An 18,974-nucleotide genomic window follows, 5' to 3' on the forward strand; every position below is an offset into this window, starting at 1 on the left:
TGTGATTGGTCTAGCTTTGATTTTTGATTAGCTATTGAGCGGGTTTTGTTGTTGAGACCTGGCATCCCGGCTTGACATGTCAGCCGTTCAAACTGTTACACACACAACCCTTTTTAAACTTACACTGAAGAACAAGTCCTGAATAATTCTACTTTTTTACTTACTTATTGAGTATAATACCAGTGATGTTTATTTCCAGTATGCATCAGCTCTAACGTTACCCACCTTTCTTTGGATCTCCCACACGTTTATGAAGTTCTTGCAGAGTTGAGCTCCTAATATGTACTCTCCGTTCAAAACTGTTAAAGACCTGGAGGAGGTGTTACCCCCGCGATAGGTCAAGAACTCTGCCCCGGAATTAGGGTCAAAAACTGCACAGTTAAACAGCTGACCCGCTGAATCTGCGGATAGAACTATCTCTGCGGGCGCAGACATGTTGGATTAGACAAAGCGCGATTATTTTGCAAGGCGACGAGGGACGGGTCTGTGCAACGTCATTTCCGATAAAGTAAGGGACTCTGGGTAATGCTGTTTATCAAAGGCAAAGCCCTACAAGTCGTGAGCTGTCTATGGTCGTGAGTGAAAGGGTATTTTTGCCTTTGTCTGATTGGCTCAAGTGTTGTATTTTGGCTACATAGTTAAGTTTTTGAGGTCATGAAAAGTTTTCAAGCATATGCGTGTTAAGGAAAATGGAACGTGAATTGTTAATATAATATAAAATGCAATCAAATATAAAAATGCAATTATCTAATTACTTCAAGTAGGCTACTACTTTACTAAAAGCCACACACGTCGGGTTAATGATGATTTTGTCGGAAAGCGATCTCAATAGGTTTTACATTTAGGTTTATGATTTCATGGCATCTCCATCTCACATCGTCACGTTTTTTAAAGTGAAGGCAAAACACTAGTGTAGCAGGAAACCAAATCTTATTTTTCTCATGAGGTGAGATGAGCTTCCTCTGCTGCTTTTGTGCTGTGGTTTCCACTCATTCTGCCCCAGAAAGACACACAAGTAGATAAAGACTAACCCCTCGTGTATCTGTAGTAGATGATTTCCAACCCAACAATTGTTAAGGTGAAGTCTGGGTACAAAGATCATCTTGAACTGCCTGTGTATTTACCATTTCTTATGAGTGAGGAGTTGGACCTTTCCTAACACAAGAATGGGAATAAGAGCTGTGCTGTTGCTTGTTGTTTCTGTCAGTCTGACTGAAGGTACATGTAGTTTGCCACTCACTTTTGTCTTTCATAATCACTTCAAACTTAAAATAGAAAATAATATGTTTCAGTTGTAAAAGTATTTCATAATATTACTGTTTTTACTGTATTTTTGATCAAATAAATGCAGCTTTGGTGAGCATAATAAACTTTTTTAAGAAACTCATTTGGGATCAGGTGAGTTACAACAGTCAAACTTACAGATTTTGTTTTTTACATGGTGTAAATATTCTTAAAGCAGCAGGATGTATACCTACAACTAGTCCGTGGTGTTACAAAAATTCAACTTTGCCAGAAGAGGACTTTATGTGTAAATGGGATAAGAGAAACCCTAAGGAGAATCAGACACACACTCTTTTTATATGGTGAGTTCAAACAACACATTGAAAGTAACTCAAACAAATCTCATTGTCTTATAATAATAATAATAATAATAATAATAATAATGTTTAATTTATGTAGAGCCTTTCCCAAGCTCAAGGACGCTTCACAATAACAGTAAAAAACAAAACAATCAGTTCATACATAAATTGACAATAGACATTTGCCCAGTCCAAGAAATGAGCGATTGCAGTTTCATATCACATTGCGATTGTAATACAAAACAGAAACAATAACTGAAACAAAAAACACAGTCAGCATAGAAGGTGGGTAGTTGAAGCAAAGGTCAGATGCAAAAGTCTAATGTAAGAAAACATTATGACTGTAATACAGAGTAATGGAAAATGTTTAAGAAAAATATGCCATGACTGATAATACTGTTTAAACAAATGTGTTTTTGAGTTTAGACTTAAATTCATGCAGCGTGGTTGTTGTCTTAAGAATCAGGGGAAGAGAGTTCCATATTTAGGGGCTATAATGGAGAAAGACCTGCCACCCATAGATGAAAGACGAAATCTCGGCTCACAGAGGAGTTCACAGCCAGTAGATCGGAGAGGTCGAAGGGGAATATAAGGAGAAAAAATAATAAATTTAAATTAAATCTGAGAGATTTCTGTCCCTCCATTGATAGTCTATGCAATTTACACTATAAAAAGTTCATAAAGAGATTATAAAACTAATCCATATGAATCGAGCGGTTTAGTCCAAATTTTCTGAAGAGACTCGATTACTTTATGATGAACAGATTAAAATGAGTTGCCACAATGTGTCTATTATTGCTATACTATACTAAATAACAGATACAGAGGCTTTATTATGTATGTCAGTCTGCATGAATCTAACTCTCAATTCCTGGTGTGCACAGGGACAGTGAAAAGAAAACTTTTATTATGTTTGCGAACTCTGGCGATCATTCAGAAAAATATATTCTCTTGGAGGAACTAATCACAACAAGAAAGATGGACATATGGGTACAAACACAAGTGGGCAATCTCACCTGCAATTCTAGCAAAATCTCAGTCATCCTTGAATGCTTGGGTAAGAACCCAGTCTAAGAGATCTATTCAAACTGCTATTTTCTGACAGTTTATATGGTGGCATCTTAAAGTTGTTGCACGTTTCTAATAAATTGGTATATTAAATGGTAAATATGTCATATTATAGGCTACTATCTTATTATTTAAATTAATAGTTAATTCATATTTTTTAATAATTAGTTACATTATATTTTATACATTTAATTGTAAATAAATAATTATATTATTTATAACATAACATAACATAACATTTTGCATGGCATGTCGCCCCTAACGTGTCACTCTCATGTTGTCAACAGTCAAGTACAGTGCACCTCAGATTACCAGCATGAAAAGGTCAGCTGGAATCCTGTCTCTCACACTGGGCAAACCAAAGGATAGAAAAGGTGTTAAATACGAGATCAGATGGAGGGAGAGAGGCTCTGAATGGCAGAATGTAAGACCTTTCAGAAAATCTGATATTTTCATATCCTGAAGTGAATCTGTTATTTTGTTAACGTGATGACTGTGTTCTGCAATTATAGGCGACATTTGAAACTGAGGACAGCACTATCCAAGGTTAGACTCCTTACTCTGTTTATAAAGTGCAGAAATAAGGTCATTTGAATGATACATTGAATTGTCCTTGCATTTATAAAAAACAAGTTAATTCAGTGTACTCTGAAAACATTCTGTAATTTTCAGAACTCAAGTTTTAATGTTGTTAATAGGGCTGTTGAATGCTTGATTCTGACTGGTTGATGAACATTCTAAAGTGTGCAATTATTTTCCAGTAAACACACAGCTAAAGTAGTTCCATACAGGCCTTGACCGCATTACAACTGCATTGGACTTCGTTGAGTTATTTCAGTTATTTCAAAGGTCCTTACATCCTACAGCAGCAAAAGAACCAAAACCCATAAAGACAATGACCAAGCAAAGAGATATAACTCTCTCTGTTAACTGCCCTGAGACTTTATCAGTAAAATAGTTTTGCAACTGAAAAGCTATGACTTTTCTCAGTTGGAGGTAGTAACGTTGCTGTTCTTGAAGTAGTTAAACTTACAGCTTCGCTATTATTAACAAAGACTTTTTTTATGGTATAGAGCTTATTTTCTAATAATTCAACTAAAGTTCAAGTCAAGTGTGTCGGATTAAGGAATACATTGGATCATGCACTGTTGTACTGTGTATTCTGCACATTTTGGCATTCATTGTGTAGTAAGCCATAGATACGGTGGCCGAGAAGGGTCACAACACATACAAACGCCACAACAACAACATATTCAGAAAACACCTCCAAATTCAGAAAACGCATGCAATCTGCCACAACAACTACATATTCAGAAAACACCTCCAAATTCAGAAAACACAAACGGCACAACAACTACATATTCAGAAAACAACTTCGTCGATTTCACATCACGTACGCTGCAAATATTCACAGCACGAGCAAATAGGGAAATGAACTGCAAACTGCAAAGACATCCGGTTGTGAATATACGCTTTTGTTGTCTATGGCTACAATAGGTAAGTGTTTCTCTTTTATTATGACAGACTTGTCAATGTGCTCTGATACCGAAGTTGTTTTGTGTGTTTTCAACATATTAAGTTATTGTCCCCATAATGTATTAGTCCACACAGATAATTGTTGGCAGACAACGTTCTGCCAACGTTGTTAGCTGGAAACTAGCTGGCTAGCTCGCTTCTGGTCACTAAATAGATGCATTACTGGCGTTTGTACATTGTTGTCCTGATATCTGAACTATTTATTTATTTTTCAGTTTGAAATGTTCTGTCCGTTTTGTGCTGTGCAACTGGGGGACGCTCCCAAGTTTTGCCCGTCGTGATGGATGCGGGTCCGTCACTGATTATGGCCCCCCTGGAAACAATTCGCTTGTGTCTTTGCAGTTTGCAGTTCGTTTCCCTATTTGCTCGTGCTGTGAATATTTCCAGCGTACGTGATGTGAAATCGCCGAAGTTGTTTTCTGAATATGTAGTTGTTGTGGCGTTTGTTTTCTAAAATTTGGAGGTGTTTTCTGAATATGTAGTTGTTGTGGCGTTTGTATGTGTTTTCTGAATTTGGAGATGTTTTCTGAATATGTTTGTTGTGGCGTTTGTATGTGTTTGTAAACCTGATGACAATGCAGTGCTGAAGTGCCAACTAGCCTCTCCCTATGGAGGATCCCTATACCACTCTACAGATAAAGCGTTGTGGAATTTTTCGGTTCGCGTATACCCAAAGTGATAAGATAAAATAAAATTCTGCATCAAAATTTATAGACAAGACAAGTAGTTTGTTTAGGCATGGTTTGTAAGGAATTACAAACCTGCGCACATATATTCAAACGCACATAACTATAGAATCAATTCTTAATAATGTGCGTGTGAACGCTATCAGCGTCTATCACAGGTTCACGTTTAAAGTCTGTTTAGAGAGAACGGTGTCGTCTTAGCGGCCCCTAATTTAATAACAAATGATCATTTAGACGGAAGTGAATCAATCAAAACTAACTTTAGCTGGAAAAAACTTTTTTCAAGAACCACAATAAAACTAAACCAATCTCTGTTACCTTAAATTATATGTTTATCTCTGTAAAGCTGCTTTGAAACAATCTAGATTGTTAAAAGCGCTATATAAATGAGTATGACTTGACTTGACTTGTTTTCTGAATATGTAGTTGTTGTGGCATTTGTATGTGTTGTGACCCTTCTCGGCCACCGTACATAGTGATATTCTATTCAGGCAGAATATGTGCATACTATGTGCACATTAAATAATGGTATTAAGAACAATATGGCAGCAATGTCCGCTATTCCAAACACAGCTCATAAAACCTTAAAATAAACAGTAAAATGTGGGAAAGTTTGTCAAAGGTGGATTTGTGTAGTATCTTCTACTCTGCAAATCCTTTCAGAGGTAAATTTTTATGCAGTCTCTGATCCTTTGAGTCTTTAACAATTTGACAAATACATTGAGGATTTTTACATGCATTCTTAAAGGTACAGCAGCAAACAACGGATCTTATGTCATAGAAATGTTGGAAAGTAATAATGAAAAGCGAAATTACTTTTAGTTATACTAAATACATTGATATTGGTGTGGGGGAAAAAATATGATTGTGTATGACCCCTTTAAATGATTAGTGTCCAGAACATAAAAACGGACTGAGATGAATATGTCTCTAGATTCCTACAAGCTACATCTACAGAAACAGACGATCTACCAGATCCAACTGAGACGGCAGGCCAAACTGCAGCCACATCTATGTAAAGACTCACTACAAACTCTCTGGAGTGACTGGAGCCCGGTGCGGGATGTTCCCTTAGGTTCGATTTCAGATGTATCTGCCAATACAGTGCAAATAAGATGTTTTTAATCAGTGAAAGCATCTGAAAATATTTGGTTAACAGATGTAACACCTTTCTGCAGAAATCCGCCTCCCACTTGTAAAATGCTGGGTAGAAAAAAAATGGATGAATGGGACCAGGCATATTAATCTCACCTGGGATGTAAGTATAAGAAGAACAGAGGACATCAGAAATGTTTCTGTTGTTGGTGTAAGATGAATGAAATTTGATTTGAATGATGCTCCAATGTGATTTTCTTTAGGAACCATCTGCTGAAGAGTCTGTTGGGGGTGTAGAGTACAAGCTGAACATCAATGTTTGGCCTTGTGAAAAACCAAAGAGAAAGGAAAAGCTAACTTTGGATCGAGCCTATAAAACCTCAATAACATATTCAGAGGCCAGGATTTCTATTATTGCAACTAACAAGGTTGGAAGTTCACCTCCAGTGGAGATCATCATTCCCGCTGTGAAACATCTGAGCAGTAAGTGTGTTGCAAGTGTGAACTGTGAGTGTGTTAGTTTGGGTTTTCATGTACTGTATGTGAATGAATGTCTGAGTGTCTGCGCTTACAGCAGGAAGCAAGTGAAAAGTGTGGGTTTTTTGGTGAAGGGGGTGCCAAAGTGTTAAGTCATAAATTACTCATGTAACAAAAATTTGAAAAACCTTGAGAAAAAAACTGTAAAATGGAAACTCGTAAGAATTTTTTAAATTTCAGATTGTGACAAGGCCTCTAATATCACCCAGGATTATAAAACCTGCTTAGAATGGTACAAGCTGGAAAACGGTGAGACCCGTAAAAGTACAGTAAACAGCTCGTTTATAGAAAAATCGTTCAAGGACATTGAAAAAGGTAGAGATAAGTCATTCATCCAATGTAGAGCACTATGTTCATGTGTCATATTAACATGTGCTGTGTATGCTAATTCGTGTCTCTGGTTTTAATTACAGGGGTGGAGAAGTTTGTACGTCATTATTACTTTCTTCACACCCTGAGAAAGAAACATCTTCAAACTGTTGATATGTGTCCTTTTTACTCAGAACAGGGAGGTACGCTCAGACTAAGAATGTGGCGATAAGGTTTTGTCCATTATCAATAACTATATTAACTTAACTTTTTATGTTATGACCAATAAATGGCCAATATTAAAATTTCATACTATTTTGTCTAAATAAATTCTTGAAATAACACTAAAGTTTTAAATCAGTAAATGGTTCAAGTAAAACATTATAACGTACAATATTTTGAGATTTGATACAATTATATTTTACAGTGTTTTCAAGATTATCTTTAAGTATTCGTTAGATGACGGCTAAATGTTACATTTTAGGAAATTGCACTATTAAATATCTAATATATGTCAGGGTTCTGTCACTTCTGTCTTGTCTATTTCTTGGTTTTGTGACAGAGCCCTGACACTCATGTTTTGTCTTGTGCTGTGTAGCACGCAGCTTGTTTACACTAGCTGTGTGCTTTCATGTTGTCTTGTTTTGTGTGAGCACATGGCTGGTGATTTTGTTTTACTGGCCATGTGCTTGTGTTCAAGCCATGTTTGGTGTGAGCACATGGCTTGTCATGTTTCCTTGTGCCATGTGCTCTCCTGTTGATTGTCTAGCCCCTCCCATCTTGTTACCTGATTATTGATTTGTTTGCCCCACCTGTCCTCCCTCGTTTCCTGATTGATTAATTTGCCCCACATGTCCTCCCTCGTTACCTCCTTTGTTTGGTCTCCCTATTTATTCTCCCTGTGTTTGCAGTCCTGTGCTGTTTCGTTGTCGTATGTACCTGGTGTGTTACCCCTTGTGTCAAGTCAAGTCAGTCAAGTCCTTTTTTTTGCCATATGGGGTAGTTTTGTTTACATTTGTTTTTATTTTTATATAGTTAATAAAAACCCATTTTTCTTGCAATTGAGTCCTTGCTTCATCTCCTCAACCCCACACCTGACATTTTGGACAACATATACTGTATATACTTTATCAATTTAAAAAATATCTTATATTGGCCAATATACAGACCCCTAAAGCAGGGTTCCTCTAATTCAGCCCTGCGGGCTACTTTCCTGCAGAGTTTAGCTCAACCATAATCGAACTCACTTACCTGCAATTTTCTAGTAACTCTGAAGACCTTGACTGCTTGTTCAGGTGTGTTTGATTAGGGTTGGAACTAAACTCTGCAGGACAGTGGCCCTCCAGGACCAGATTTGAGGAAGCCTGCCCCAAGGGAATATGGTGATGGAAAATCATGAGATAAATGCGAAAATTATATTTCAATGCTTTTGCATTCTCTCACAAAACCTTTGCGTTCTTTCGCAAAACTTTTGTGTTCCCTTGAGAATCTTTGCGCTTGCTCACAAAACTTTTGTTTGTTTGTGAACGCAGAGTTTCTCAAGGGGAAGCAAAAGTTTTATGAGCAAACGCTAAGAATCTTGGGGGAACGCAACCATTTTGCGGCAAAGTTTCTTGTGGGAACTCAAAACATTTGTGAGAGAAGAGAACGCAAAAGTGCTGACATAATTTTCCCTCCGATCTCATATTTTTTTTAATCACCATGTCCCATCAGGGGCTCCGTAAATAACCGATATGGTACTGTCATGCATCCCTTGTTTACTTTATTTAGGTTACTGAAACACGAAGACCACAATATAAGATATACTCCAGAATGATGTCTAATTTTCACAATGGAATGTTTGCATTTGTTTCAGCACCTATTAAAGGTCCAGGGAATGTGAATATTTCTAATGTGACACATGAATCAGCGGTGGTGAGTTGGCTTTCCATTCCTGTGGCGGAGCAGCGAGGATTTCTACTGCATTATCTCATTTGGATTTCAGGACAGGGAAACACGAGTAAGGCGAAAGTTTGTAGTTTTATTGATCATCTATTTGCTATGAAACCTTTGTTACAACTGCAGATACAAGTTTTTACTGGTATAGCCAACAAAATAATCTATTATAAACAAATTGTTTATAACACCGTTCCTTTTACTTCAGCACTCCATAAAGTCCAAGCAAACGAAACCAGCTTCAAGATTAAGAACCTCCACCCAGGGGCCTCTTACACCGTTTCTATAGCCGGAGAAACAATGGCTGGTAAAGGGCCGAACTCAACGGTGAACTTTGAAACACACTCAGAAGAAATGGGTACTAAAACAGTCATTTCAGAATGAGAAATGATTATGCTGAACTGAAACCTACTGAGCCCCTGAAGGGAAATGGTGGTGGAAAAATGTGAGATGAAAAAAAAAATCAAATCTTTTGCGTAACTTTTGTGTACCCTGGAGAAACTTTGCGTTCCCTGTTGTGAGCTCAGACAAACACTTCCTGTTTAATGTCCCAATGGCAGTGTTTCAGACAGCTCAGTATGTTAACAATGGAGTGGTATGTAGAGTTTGACATGGACTCAATTATAAAGAAATGTGGTCAGTGCTTAACTCCTTAACTCCTTCACAGAATATTGGCAAAATATTCAATAACTTCACTGTAAATGTCCTTGCACACTGAGTCCGAAATTCTCGTTTGATTTTTTTTTTGACGTTAAAAAATAAATACGACCTCACGTTGTGTCAATCACGTTTACACACTGCCACCGAATATTTCGTCCATCATAAAAAAATTGGATCGGGTTCAAATTTCTGCGTTTTTCGCATCCGTAGCAAGCCTTTTGAGAGGTGTTTTCCGGTTCTAAGCCACCGAATGACGAATCCGTAAAAACGCATACGAAAATTTCGTCCTTTACACACCAAATTAGTTTTACACATCACTGCTCTCCTGCTTTACTACAACACTTAGTTTATCAAGTAATAGCACATACAAAATAAGTAGGCCTATTCTTTACACAAATGATGTTGGGACACAGCTAACATACTAGTTACAACCATAGCTTTTGCTTACTGAATTTGATGGCATTACACTGTATAACAGTGTGAAGTTGATATGGAGTTCACAAATTCAGTTCACACATTACTCTCCTGCTGGTTATACTACAACACTTGCATAATTTTTATAATTATTTATTATGAAATGTATTATGTTGTAGTATAACCAGCAGGAGAGTAGTGATGTGTGAACTGAATTTGGTGACAGTACAGTGTGTCACAGTGAAGTTATTGAATATTTTTCATAATATAAAATGTGCAAAAGGGTTTTGGGTTTTGCACTTTGCAGACCTTCTCTTCGGTCTCTCAGCCACACTGCTCACAGTGTAATGGTCTCCAGAGCGCTATTTTCATCCTGGCCAGTAGGGATCTCTCTCCTTGAGCTCTCCATATCATGCTCCCTCCAGAACTGTGGATGGTGCTTGCATAGATATACATGGGCGCTTGTTTCATGAACTCTAGACTCTCCACTCCTGAAGGAGGCGCCATTACCCCTAACCCATATTTTAAGTCCTTCTCATCAATCCTGATTTCTCACATCTGTGTTTGGCCCTTTATAAGTCTGTTTGTTTCCTGCCACTGTCTCGAGTCATTTATCGAGTCATATATTATATAGCTCGTTTTGAGCAAAATTTGGTTGTAGCTACTTGTCTATGTTACTATGATTGGAAATATGTGTTGTGTTTTAACTACGTTTAGCTCACAAGTTATTGATCTGGGATGTTAGAATCTATAAATGTATTGCTAACTTTACAGAACTCCTTGAGTTAAGCACTGACCGCATTTCTTTATATTTTAGTCCATATTCAAATTCTACAAATCGCTCCATTGTTAAAGTACAGAGCTCTATGAAACACTGCCAGCAGGACATTAAACAGGAATTGTTTATCCGAGCTCATGACAGGTTTTGTGAGAGAACACAAATATCTTTGCGAGAGAACGCAAAAGTTTTGCGATTGAACCAAGTTTTGTGAGGGAACGCAAAGTTTCTGGAGGAACGCAAAAGATTTGAAAAAAATTTTTTTCCCATCCCAATTTTTTTCCACCACCATGTCCCTTAGGGGCCCTGTAGAAACCTTTATCTGCTTTTTTGTGAAGTAAACACAATGAGGTGTGAGAATATACCTGCCAAAAGCAAATGTGTTCTGCCCTTTCAATTCAGGCTTATCATGGCAGGACCAGACCATCCTGAGCGTCTGTGTGGTTGCCCTCTTGTGTACTATAATCTGTTCTGTTGCTGTCAGGAGGTGAGATTATCACAGATTAATTTACTGACCACCAAGATATGTTATTGTGTTATACTGTACATAACCTGTAGCTTTATTGGTAAAGCATAGATTTAGCAAAACCAAGTTTCTTGGTTCGAGAGCACTGTAAAAAAAAAACTGACATTATTTACTTTTTTTTTTAAATCACATATTGAATCTTGAAAAGTATTCATCACATTGAACTTGAATCACATGTTTAAACTTTTTTTGGTAATTTTGACTTTATTCTCAAAATATTATACTTTATTCTCGTCGTAATACTATGACTTTGGCTTTATTCTGAAAATATTACAACTTACAATCTCGCTGTTTTGTTTACAGAGGTAGCCGGAGAAACCAATATATTTCTGCTGCTCCATAAGTGCCATCTACTGCCAGAGATTGAATTTGCATTTTCATTCAGCACCTTTTTTTTGTTCAGACCAATGCGAAGATCAATTACTTTTTTTTGTAAAGGTTAACTGGTGGATTGATAAGAAGCTAATGTCCTTTAAAAAAATGTAGAATGATAAGGTATCTTGAATATTACATATGGCCATATTTTAAATGAAAATGTATAATAGTTTCTAATTTTGACTCACACCTTCTCTTAAAAAATGGCTTAAAGGCTTAAATGTGAGGTTTTTCTAAATCATATTTATTTTTATAAAACTTGTTTTTGTCAAAACCTGTACCGTATGAGCTGTAAAGTAAATTTTCATTTTTACAATATTTTAATGGTTTAAGATGTTATCGTAAACACTGATCTCCCCCCATACAGTATTAATTTTATTATTTTATTTGTGCAGTATTTAAAAAGTCTTATAAGCCTTACATTGATTTTTAAAACCCCTTTGAATGCCCCAAACCGGTTAACAAATAATTGTAATTTTTTTTTACATGTGTAACAATTACCTTATTCATATTTCAATTAATTGCAAAATTCATGTATATAGTATTCTTTCCATATTTTCATGTTTTTTTTTTCAAGTTATGATTCTTAAAAATAGAAAACTAAAACCATTGTGAAATATCTTAAAATCAGGAATAAGGAGGCCAACATGCTGAGATCACATGAACAGTCAAATATTACTCACTTTATATATTTATCTTTGTATCACAATTAAATAAATAAAAATATTATTCAAAAAGTATAGCTTTCAGGGGAAAAAAGTCTAATTTCTATTTTTAATGACAATTTCTAATTTTAACGACAGGTGTCTTTTCCAAAGGTAACATAGTTTAATGGTTAAGTTTGGAGGTAGATGTGTTTTTTTTATGGTTTGTTTGAAAGTCCTCCTTTTGTGTGCGTCTCTCTCTTGTTTTTTTCCCTCCCTCGACATGTTCTGGGAGCTCTTTCATCAGATTTTTGTTAAAAAGGTTGACAGACATAGTAATGATGATGGAAAGGTTACTCACAACAAAGGCTGTCTTTTATCAAGTCACAATAAAAGAGTCAACTTTATAAATTTATTCAAAAATAGCTTTCAAAAGGTCCTCGTAAATTCATTTAAAAAAAAACAGACAGTGGTAAAACAGTGTGATCAAATTTCCAAAAAGCTCTTAATATCAATATCTCATTGGCACATAAGCCTGGTTACTCCAAACAAAAATAAATAAAAATCTGAAACATCTAGACCGTAAAAATCCATATATTTTTACCTAATAAAAAAAAAAAAAAAAAAGTTACCACCTATGAAGTACAGCATACATTTGTTGAATAAAGTAAATCAATTTTCCATGTCTTCAACCAATAATTTTTTGCAACACAAATACCTTCATTGACTACATCAATTATCATCAATTTTGCATTGGCACTTTGCATTCCAAATGTAGATTTATATGTGCTTCAAGTCCAGGGTTACAAGTGCACCTGAGCAGTGTCCTCAGAACAGTGTTGCACCAAAACATGTACGCAAATAATCCATCATACAGCCTTCCTCTCGTCTCTGAGAATAAACCATGCAAAGTCTCATTAACACACAGGATGCGGTTTCATTATCAACAGACACAGAAGAAATATTCTGAATATGACTCAATTAAACTTACATGGTACCAAAAGCAGACTAAGGCAAACAATCATGGCCAATGTAACAGTACTTGTGGTGATTCCTTGGGCTCCGTTGCCATTGGGTTCAACATAATATTCATGGTGGTCCATGTCTTTGCACTTCGTGCTGTGATCAAATGACAAAAAGAAAAACATGTCAGCAAAATACGGTAGTTTAATCTCATCAGCACCAATAAATGTGCGCTAATGCAAGATTTTTTCCAGGGTATTTTCACACCGCATGCTTTCTATTCTGATTAAGACAACCATAATACTCAAAATAATGAATTGGTTCGAGTAGGACAAACTTAAATGAAACTAATTAGTTCAGTCAAATTAACTTTTATGAGTATTTTGGACTTTCTTTTTCTTTCAAGTTCACAGAACTGATATATTTTAAGTAAACTGAACTGTTTCATTGTTTTGAGTTTTATAAAATTATTAAGTTTAACTTGATAACTTAAGTTTAACTGAATCGGCTGGGATGCCTATTTCTCAGCATGCATTGGTGATTTATTAGTGATTAAAACTTTTTTAGGCTAATTTAGGATTACTATCATGGTGGTGCATGCAGCTTAATTTGAGAGCAAATAAAACTTTATATTGCTGCACTCATACAGAAAGTGCTACTGAATAACAAACTATTGTTAACATATAATCAACTTAGTATTTTAGCAAACTAGCTTGTTGAAGCTAGCTAAGTTTATACTAATAAAAGTGTTCAGACTGAGATTACATGAAAGTTTTAAGTTAAATGTATGATTTAGTGTACTCAAATGTTTCAAGTTAAGAACAATTAAAATGAATAAATACAATATAAAAATCTGCCAGTTCTGCTTACTTAAAGTTTACATTTTTTAACTTAAAAAATTTGAGGCAACTGATTGCCTTAAATTTTTTGAGTTTTGCCAACTTATTCGGGTTTACAGTCCAAGAGTGATTAAAAGGAGTTCAAAGCGATGGAAGAGATGCTGTATGACTTACAGTTGCTTCTGTAAATATTGCTTTGTGGTCTCGCAGCCCTGTGTCTGTCTCTCTGCGGCAGTTTGGAGCTGTTTAGAAGCTAGGCGCAAAGCCTCACAAGATGCCAACTCCTGGGCCTTCAGGGTCAAATTGTGCTCCAGGGCTTCAATCTGGTCTGAAATGATAATGGAAAAACTTGCTTCAGACAATACAAATCATATGTTGTTTTGTACTCAAATATGTTATGTAATGCCAATAGTATCCCTCTCACAATGTTAGCACTCCTCTTCAAACAATATGCCAAACATTCTTTGGGAAAAAATGTTTTCCATTGGCTTATAAGGCAATGTCTAGGCACAGTGTAACTTATCAGTTTGTTTCTTAAAGTGGCCTTGGTGATGTCAGAGCACTATTTTGGACTGTAGCTGGGTTGTGTTGTTCGCTTGCTGCTTTGTCTTAAATTTGACACTGGTGTTAAAATATGGCCTTGGTGTGAAACTTTTTCTAGACATCACACCTATCCTGTTTTGTGAAAAGGTTTTCCAAAGTCAACTTACTTTTTCCAGATAGCCGCTTTATCAAGCGGATAAAAGTGCCGAGCAGGGCGATTTTTATCAGTGCAGTCTCTCTCGCTTTTGTATTCACTGTTATTTTCATATCTCATGCATTCAGGAGTCGTTTCCTGCAGTTGTTTAGTAGGCCAGGAAATCCTTTAAAAATTAAACAATATTCTGGATTTGAAATCCTCAATTTTAATTTGGATAAACAGGACTGTTCCCTGCTGAGAAAAACAACCTTAGTTGGTTTTCTGGTCTTAACAAATTTGCAATGGTCCCAGTTGTTGCGAGTCCAAGTTGATCTTAGCTAGCTTAAGATGGTCTAAGTTGGTTTATGGTGTTCTTAACTAGTTTAAGACAGTCTCCCAGCCTGGTCACTCTGGTTGTAGATAGTCCCTGGTTTAGCTGGTCTAGATCTTCTCCGAGTTAGGCCAAGTGGTTTTACTGGGCAGCCAACTGGTCTCCCAGTCTGACCAGCTAAAAACCACCCAACACATCAGTGGCCAGGATGGGAGACCAGATAAAGCCAGCAAATCAGCTTAGGCTGGATATAATGATATACCAATAAAATATCAAATAATATACCAAAATAATGATAGGAGCAGCAAAATCCTTTAAATTCTGTTATCCTGACACAATTGTATTGTAGAATAAATGTGCACTACCATTCAAACATTTGGGGCCAGTAATGGTTTTGATTGTTTGTTTGTTTGTTTGTTTGTTTGTTTGTTTGTTTGTTTGTTTGTTTAAAAGAAATTCTTATTTTTATCCAGCAATGATTCATTTCATTGATCAAACGTGACATTAAAGGAAAAAATCTGTTTCAAATAAATTCTGTTCTTTTAAACTTTCTATTCATCAAAAGAGGGAAATATCACGGTTTCCAAAAAAATATTAAGCAGCACAACTTTTTATCTTAATTTTATCTTACTGACCCCAAGCCTCAGAAACAGCCATATAATTTTGACTTATATTGAACTTGACAGGGGGGGGTTACCATGATGGTGACAAGTGGAGCATGAGCTTTGTTTGAGAACAGTTTATATCAAATTATTATATTGCTGTACTCTTTCAACAAGTTTTATGTTCTCAAAGACATAAATCATGTCTTAGTTCTCATTGTGTTACCGATAATGTAGTTTTTATTGAATTAACTGGTTAAAGCTAGCCAAGTTTCCATGACTAAAAATATTTAAAAAGAGATAAAATGATCATTTTAAGTTCATAATGTGTGAATAAGCTTACTCACATATTTCAAGTTAAGAGCAATAAAAATGTATCAGTACAAAATAACAATTTGCAAGTTCTGCTTAATTGTTAAATTTCTTAACTTAAAAAAGTTGATGTAACTGATAACTTCAAATTATTTGAGTTTTGCCAACTTATTTGGGTTTACAGTCTATATCTAAAACGTAATCTGACCAAAAATAGAAGAGTTTTATAGGAATGATACCGCTAGTTAGCGTGCTTCATGTTATTATAACAGCCACTGTAGAGAATTCCATGTCACAAACAAGTCCTGCCTATTTGTTGTCTCTGGCGAGTTTCTATGGTTACATGGGAAAATTAATCTAAGAATATCGTCAGAGGGAGAGAGCGCTCCTTTCAAGGCTCCTCTGATGAGAGGGAAAACTCTGACTTGAATTTTCCTACCTTTCTGCAAGCTGATTTCTGTAGTGAGGTTTCCCTCGATGAGTTTGTATTCCTCAATCTTGCTCTCCAATATCGTGATGTTTCCATTCAGAATGACCTGTGGAGAAACAGAAGGTTAATTAAAACAAGTCCATAACTGGGGTGAGGTTCGGCTGTGGAGGTTCGCACTTAGACATAAAGGTGTGGCCGACAGATCTCACGGGTGTGTGAGTGAACGCCACAACCTCCAAAGGTCAAAAACGGCATTTGACAAAACATAGCCACAAAAAAATCAAGACAGAACCTCTTTTAATACAATACAACGCCCTTAAATAAAAGAAAATATTTTTTTGGAAGAAACATAATAATCCCAGAGACAATGTGAACATTATCGGGAACGTTTTTCCAGGAAGGGCTATGATTGATATCCTGGTCCCACATTGGTTTGATTTGTTAGATATTTGCATAACTGTTCAGATTTAACTCGACCTAAACTGTTCACAACTTCCCGTTGGGGCTCGTTATGCAAAACAAAACCAGTTCATAAAATGTTAAAAAATTTAACTTAAAGGCATGTTTGTTTTCAGAGTAAAACATCTGGGTGTCATTATAACTTCGCAATCTGTTATCGTACTGAGGTTTAAGCTAGAAGAAACAGCTTGTAAACCAAAACAAGATGATGAACTCACATTTTCTTGCAGACTGACGTTCAAAGAGATATTAAGAATCTGTATTTGCTCCTTGTTCTGGTCGATTTGCTTCTGTAGGGCAGACTGGTTCCTCCATCCCTGTCTCACCAGCTCTTCAAGGGCTTTTCGGTCTTTGGTCCACACGACTCTTGCCCCATCATGCCTCTCTGTTAGGGCTTGCATCTCCTTGCGACACTGACTCGCTCCTTTCATATCAGGCGAGGTGGCCCAAACCACAATAATAATAAGCGAGATGATCGACCACAGGGCCAGGCAGGCGATCACAATGTTACGAGTAGTCTGAGAAGATTTGGAGCTTGCCATCCTGAGGCACACAGTCGCTTTCAGGTTGGAGATGTCCGTAAAGACTGAGCTGGTAGGTGTGAGCCCAGCGAAGACTCTCTTTTAAGTGAAACGAAACTTTTAAAGCGTGGGTTTCCCCTCCAAGCTCAGCTCAGGAAAGGGGAGTGGCTCCGCTGCCGATGATGGGACCTGCCGTCCAGTTCCTCAGCACTCCAAACACAGAGCTTGCTGCAACGTGAGATCAGTTAGAGGTTACCCTCGCCGTTAAACTGGGAAAAAACAAAAGTCTCCTCCCTTCTGTTTTTACTGAAAGAGCGTGTTTCAGTTTCCATTCCTCTGTTCGTGGGAGTGTCTTGGCAGTGTGTGGTACCTCTGCTAGGTGTTTTTTTCTTTCTATTTTTTTTTTACATTTTTTAAGAGGCTCTGTACAAGAGCAACTCAGTGTTTCCTGAACTTTTGCCAAGCACAGAGTGTCCATGCCCCTTTTGGTCACACAAACACACACATACAGAAACTTTTAGGAGTTAAGGGGGTAGCACTTTATTTTACAATCCTTTTGCCCATGTAAAAACTGTATGTACTTGTTATAGTAATTGCAAATGGGTAATAACTAAGTACTAACTTTGAACCTACCCTTACATCTAACCTTAACCCATGTAGTTATCTTACATTAACCAGTACTTGTAAGAACTCTGTAAATACATGTTAAATCATCTTTTTATCTATTTATAGATAATATCTGTGGCCCACATCCTCTTTATAAAGATATGGTAACACTTTACAATAGGATTTCATTTGTTAACGTATTAACTAACATGAACTTACTATGAGCATACATTTGTTACTGTATTTGTTAACCTTTGTTAACATTAGTTAATACAAATACAGCTGTTCATTGTTTGTTCATGTTGATTAATATATGCTGTATAAGTGCAGTTTATTATTAGTTCATGTTAACAAATGTAGTTAACTAATGCTAATAATAAAACCTTATTGTAAAGTGTTACCACATATACACATATATATATAAATATATATATAAATATATAAATATATATATAAATATATATATATATATATATATATATATATATATATATATATATATACTGGTATATATTGAATCTTCATAGACTGCACATAAGCGTCCTCTGCTCATTAAAGAGCAGCAGTTTTGAGCAGTGCTTGCTGGTTTGAGTTAGAACAGACCTTCGAAATTCTGCTGCTCAATGTTTCCTGCGAGTGATGAGTCATTAGTTGGGGGGTGATTACATAATGCTGAAGGGTGGCGGCTGTTTCCATGGGCCATGGCCCCCCTTGTAATGGATTCCTGTGTTTGAATTATGAACTTTTGCAAGATTCTGGTGCATTTTGAAATAGATTTTGTCTTGGGAAGATTAATAGCATCTGGTGGTTTTGCACAGTTCTGGTGGGGGAAGATTATTTATTGTGTTGTGTCATTCATCCATCCATTTTCCAAACCCCTTGTTATATGAGGGTTGTGGTTATTCCTTACTTAATTTAATGAAATAAAATGTAAACATTTTATAATGTACTAAAGATAAAGTATTAACCCTATAGCCTCGTATTTCTCAATCATCATTGTACTGCATTGAATTATAATGGTTCAATAAACTGCTCTATTTCAAAAAGTTATTTTTATATTTATATTTCATATGGCTAAACAGGGTA

General features: G+C 36.2%; 3 protein-coding genes across 4 annotated transcripts in view; 1 reads left to right on the forward strand and 2 right to left on the reverse strand.

Annotated features, from left to right (window-relative positions):
- wdr18 (WD repeat domain 18) overlaps nucleotides 1–472 on the reverse strand; it is an 86,231-nt gene extending 85,759 nt beyond the window's left edge. The window contains exon 1 of the mRNA XM_077202926.1: nucleotides 226–472. Coding sequence (XP_077059041.1) covers nucleotides 226–435 — 210 coding nt within the window. The 5' untranslated portion in view covers nucleotides 436–472. The remainder of the gene's footprint in view (nucleotides 1–225) is intronic.
- A 545-nt stretch (nucleotides 473–1,017) lies between these two features.
- Nucleotides 1,018–12,240, forward strand: LOC143711420 (leukemia inhibitory factor receptor-like). Of its 2 annotated transcripts, XM_077202865.1 has the most exons (14): nucleotides 1,167–1,218; nucleotides 1,460–1,586; nucleotides 2,468–2,640; nucleotides 2,939–3,075; nucleotides 3,164–3,197; nucleotides 5,808–5,948; nucleotides 6,052–6,131; nucleotides 6,232–6,451; nucleotides 6,686–6,820; nucleotides 6,919–7,017; nucleotides 8,670–8,813; nucleotides 8,958–9,107; nucleotides 11,004–11,088; nucleotides 11,431–12,240. In XM_077202865.1, the coding sequence occupies exons 1-14, from the start codon at nucleotides 1,167–1,169 to the stop codon at nucleotides 11,468–11,470; spliced, it is 1,617 nt and encodes a 538-aa protein (XP_077058980.1). In that variant the 3' UTR covers nucleotides 11,471–12,240. The 2 variants fall into 2 exon arrangements, with proteins under 2 accessions (XP_077058981.1, XP_077058980.1); XM_077202866.1 differs by lacking the exons at nucleotides 6,686–6,820; nucleotides 6,919–7,017 and having other exon boundaries at nucleotides 1,018–1,218.
- A 304-nt stretch (nucleotides 12,241–12,544) lies between these two features.
- Nucleotides 12,545–17,732, reverse strand: LOC143711421 (uncharacterized). The gene is made up of 5 exons (XM_077202867.1): nucleotides 16,980–17,732; nucleotides 16,312–16,408; nucleotides 14,123–14,276; nucleotides 13,138–13,265; nucleotides 12,545–13,037 (listed from the first exon to the last, which is right to left on the reverse strand). Coding segments are annotated over exons 1-5 (705 nt in total). The 5' UTR covers nucleotides 17,304–17,732; the 3' UTR covers nucleotides 12,545–13,035.
- Between the last annotated feature and the right edge of the window lie 1,242 nt (nucleotides 17,733–18,974).

The sequence above is a fragment of the Siphateles boraxobius genome, unplaced genomic scaffold (genome assembly GCF_051911475.1).
Source record: "Siphateles boraxobius isolate OS27281-9 unplaced genomic scaffold, OSU_SipBor_1 5, whole genome shotgun sequence".
Classification (NCBI taxonomy): domain Eukaryota; kingdom Metazoa; phylum Chordata; class Actinopteri; order Cypriniformes; family Leuciscidae; genus Siphateles; species Siphateles boraxobius.

Coding starts and splice junctions, on each gene's coding strand:
- LOC143711420 (XM_077202865.1), top strand. CDS start 1,167: ATGGGAATAAGAGCTGTGCTGTTGCTTGTTGTTTCTGTCAGTCTGACT. Junction 1,219..1,459: donor TTCTGTCAGTCTGACTGAAG/GTACATGTAGTT, acceptor ATATTCTTAAAG/CAGCAGGATGTATACCTACA. Junction 3,198..5,807: donor TGAGGACAGCACTATCCAAG/GTTAGACTCCTT, acceptor ATATGTCTCTAG/ATTCCTACAAGCTACATCTA.
- LOC143711421 (XM_077202867.1), bottom strand. CDS start 17,303: ATGGCAAGCTCCAAATCTTCTCAGACTACTCGTAACATTGTGATCGCC. Junction 14,277..16,311: donor AGAAATCAGCTTGCAGAAAG/GTAGGAAAATTC, acceptor TTATCATTTCAG/ACCAGATTGAAGCCCTGGAG. Junction 13,266..14,122: donor CAATATTTACAGAAGCAACT/GTAAGTCATACA, acceptor ATTTGATCACAG/CACGAAGTGCAAAGACATGG.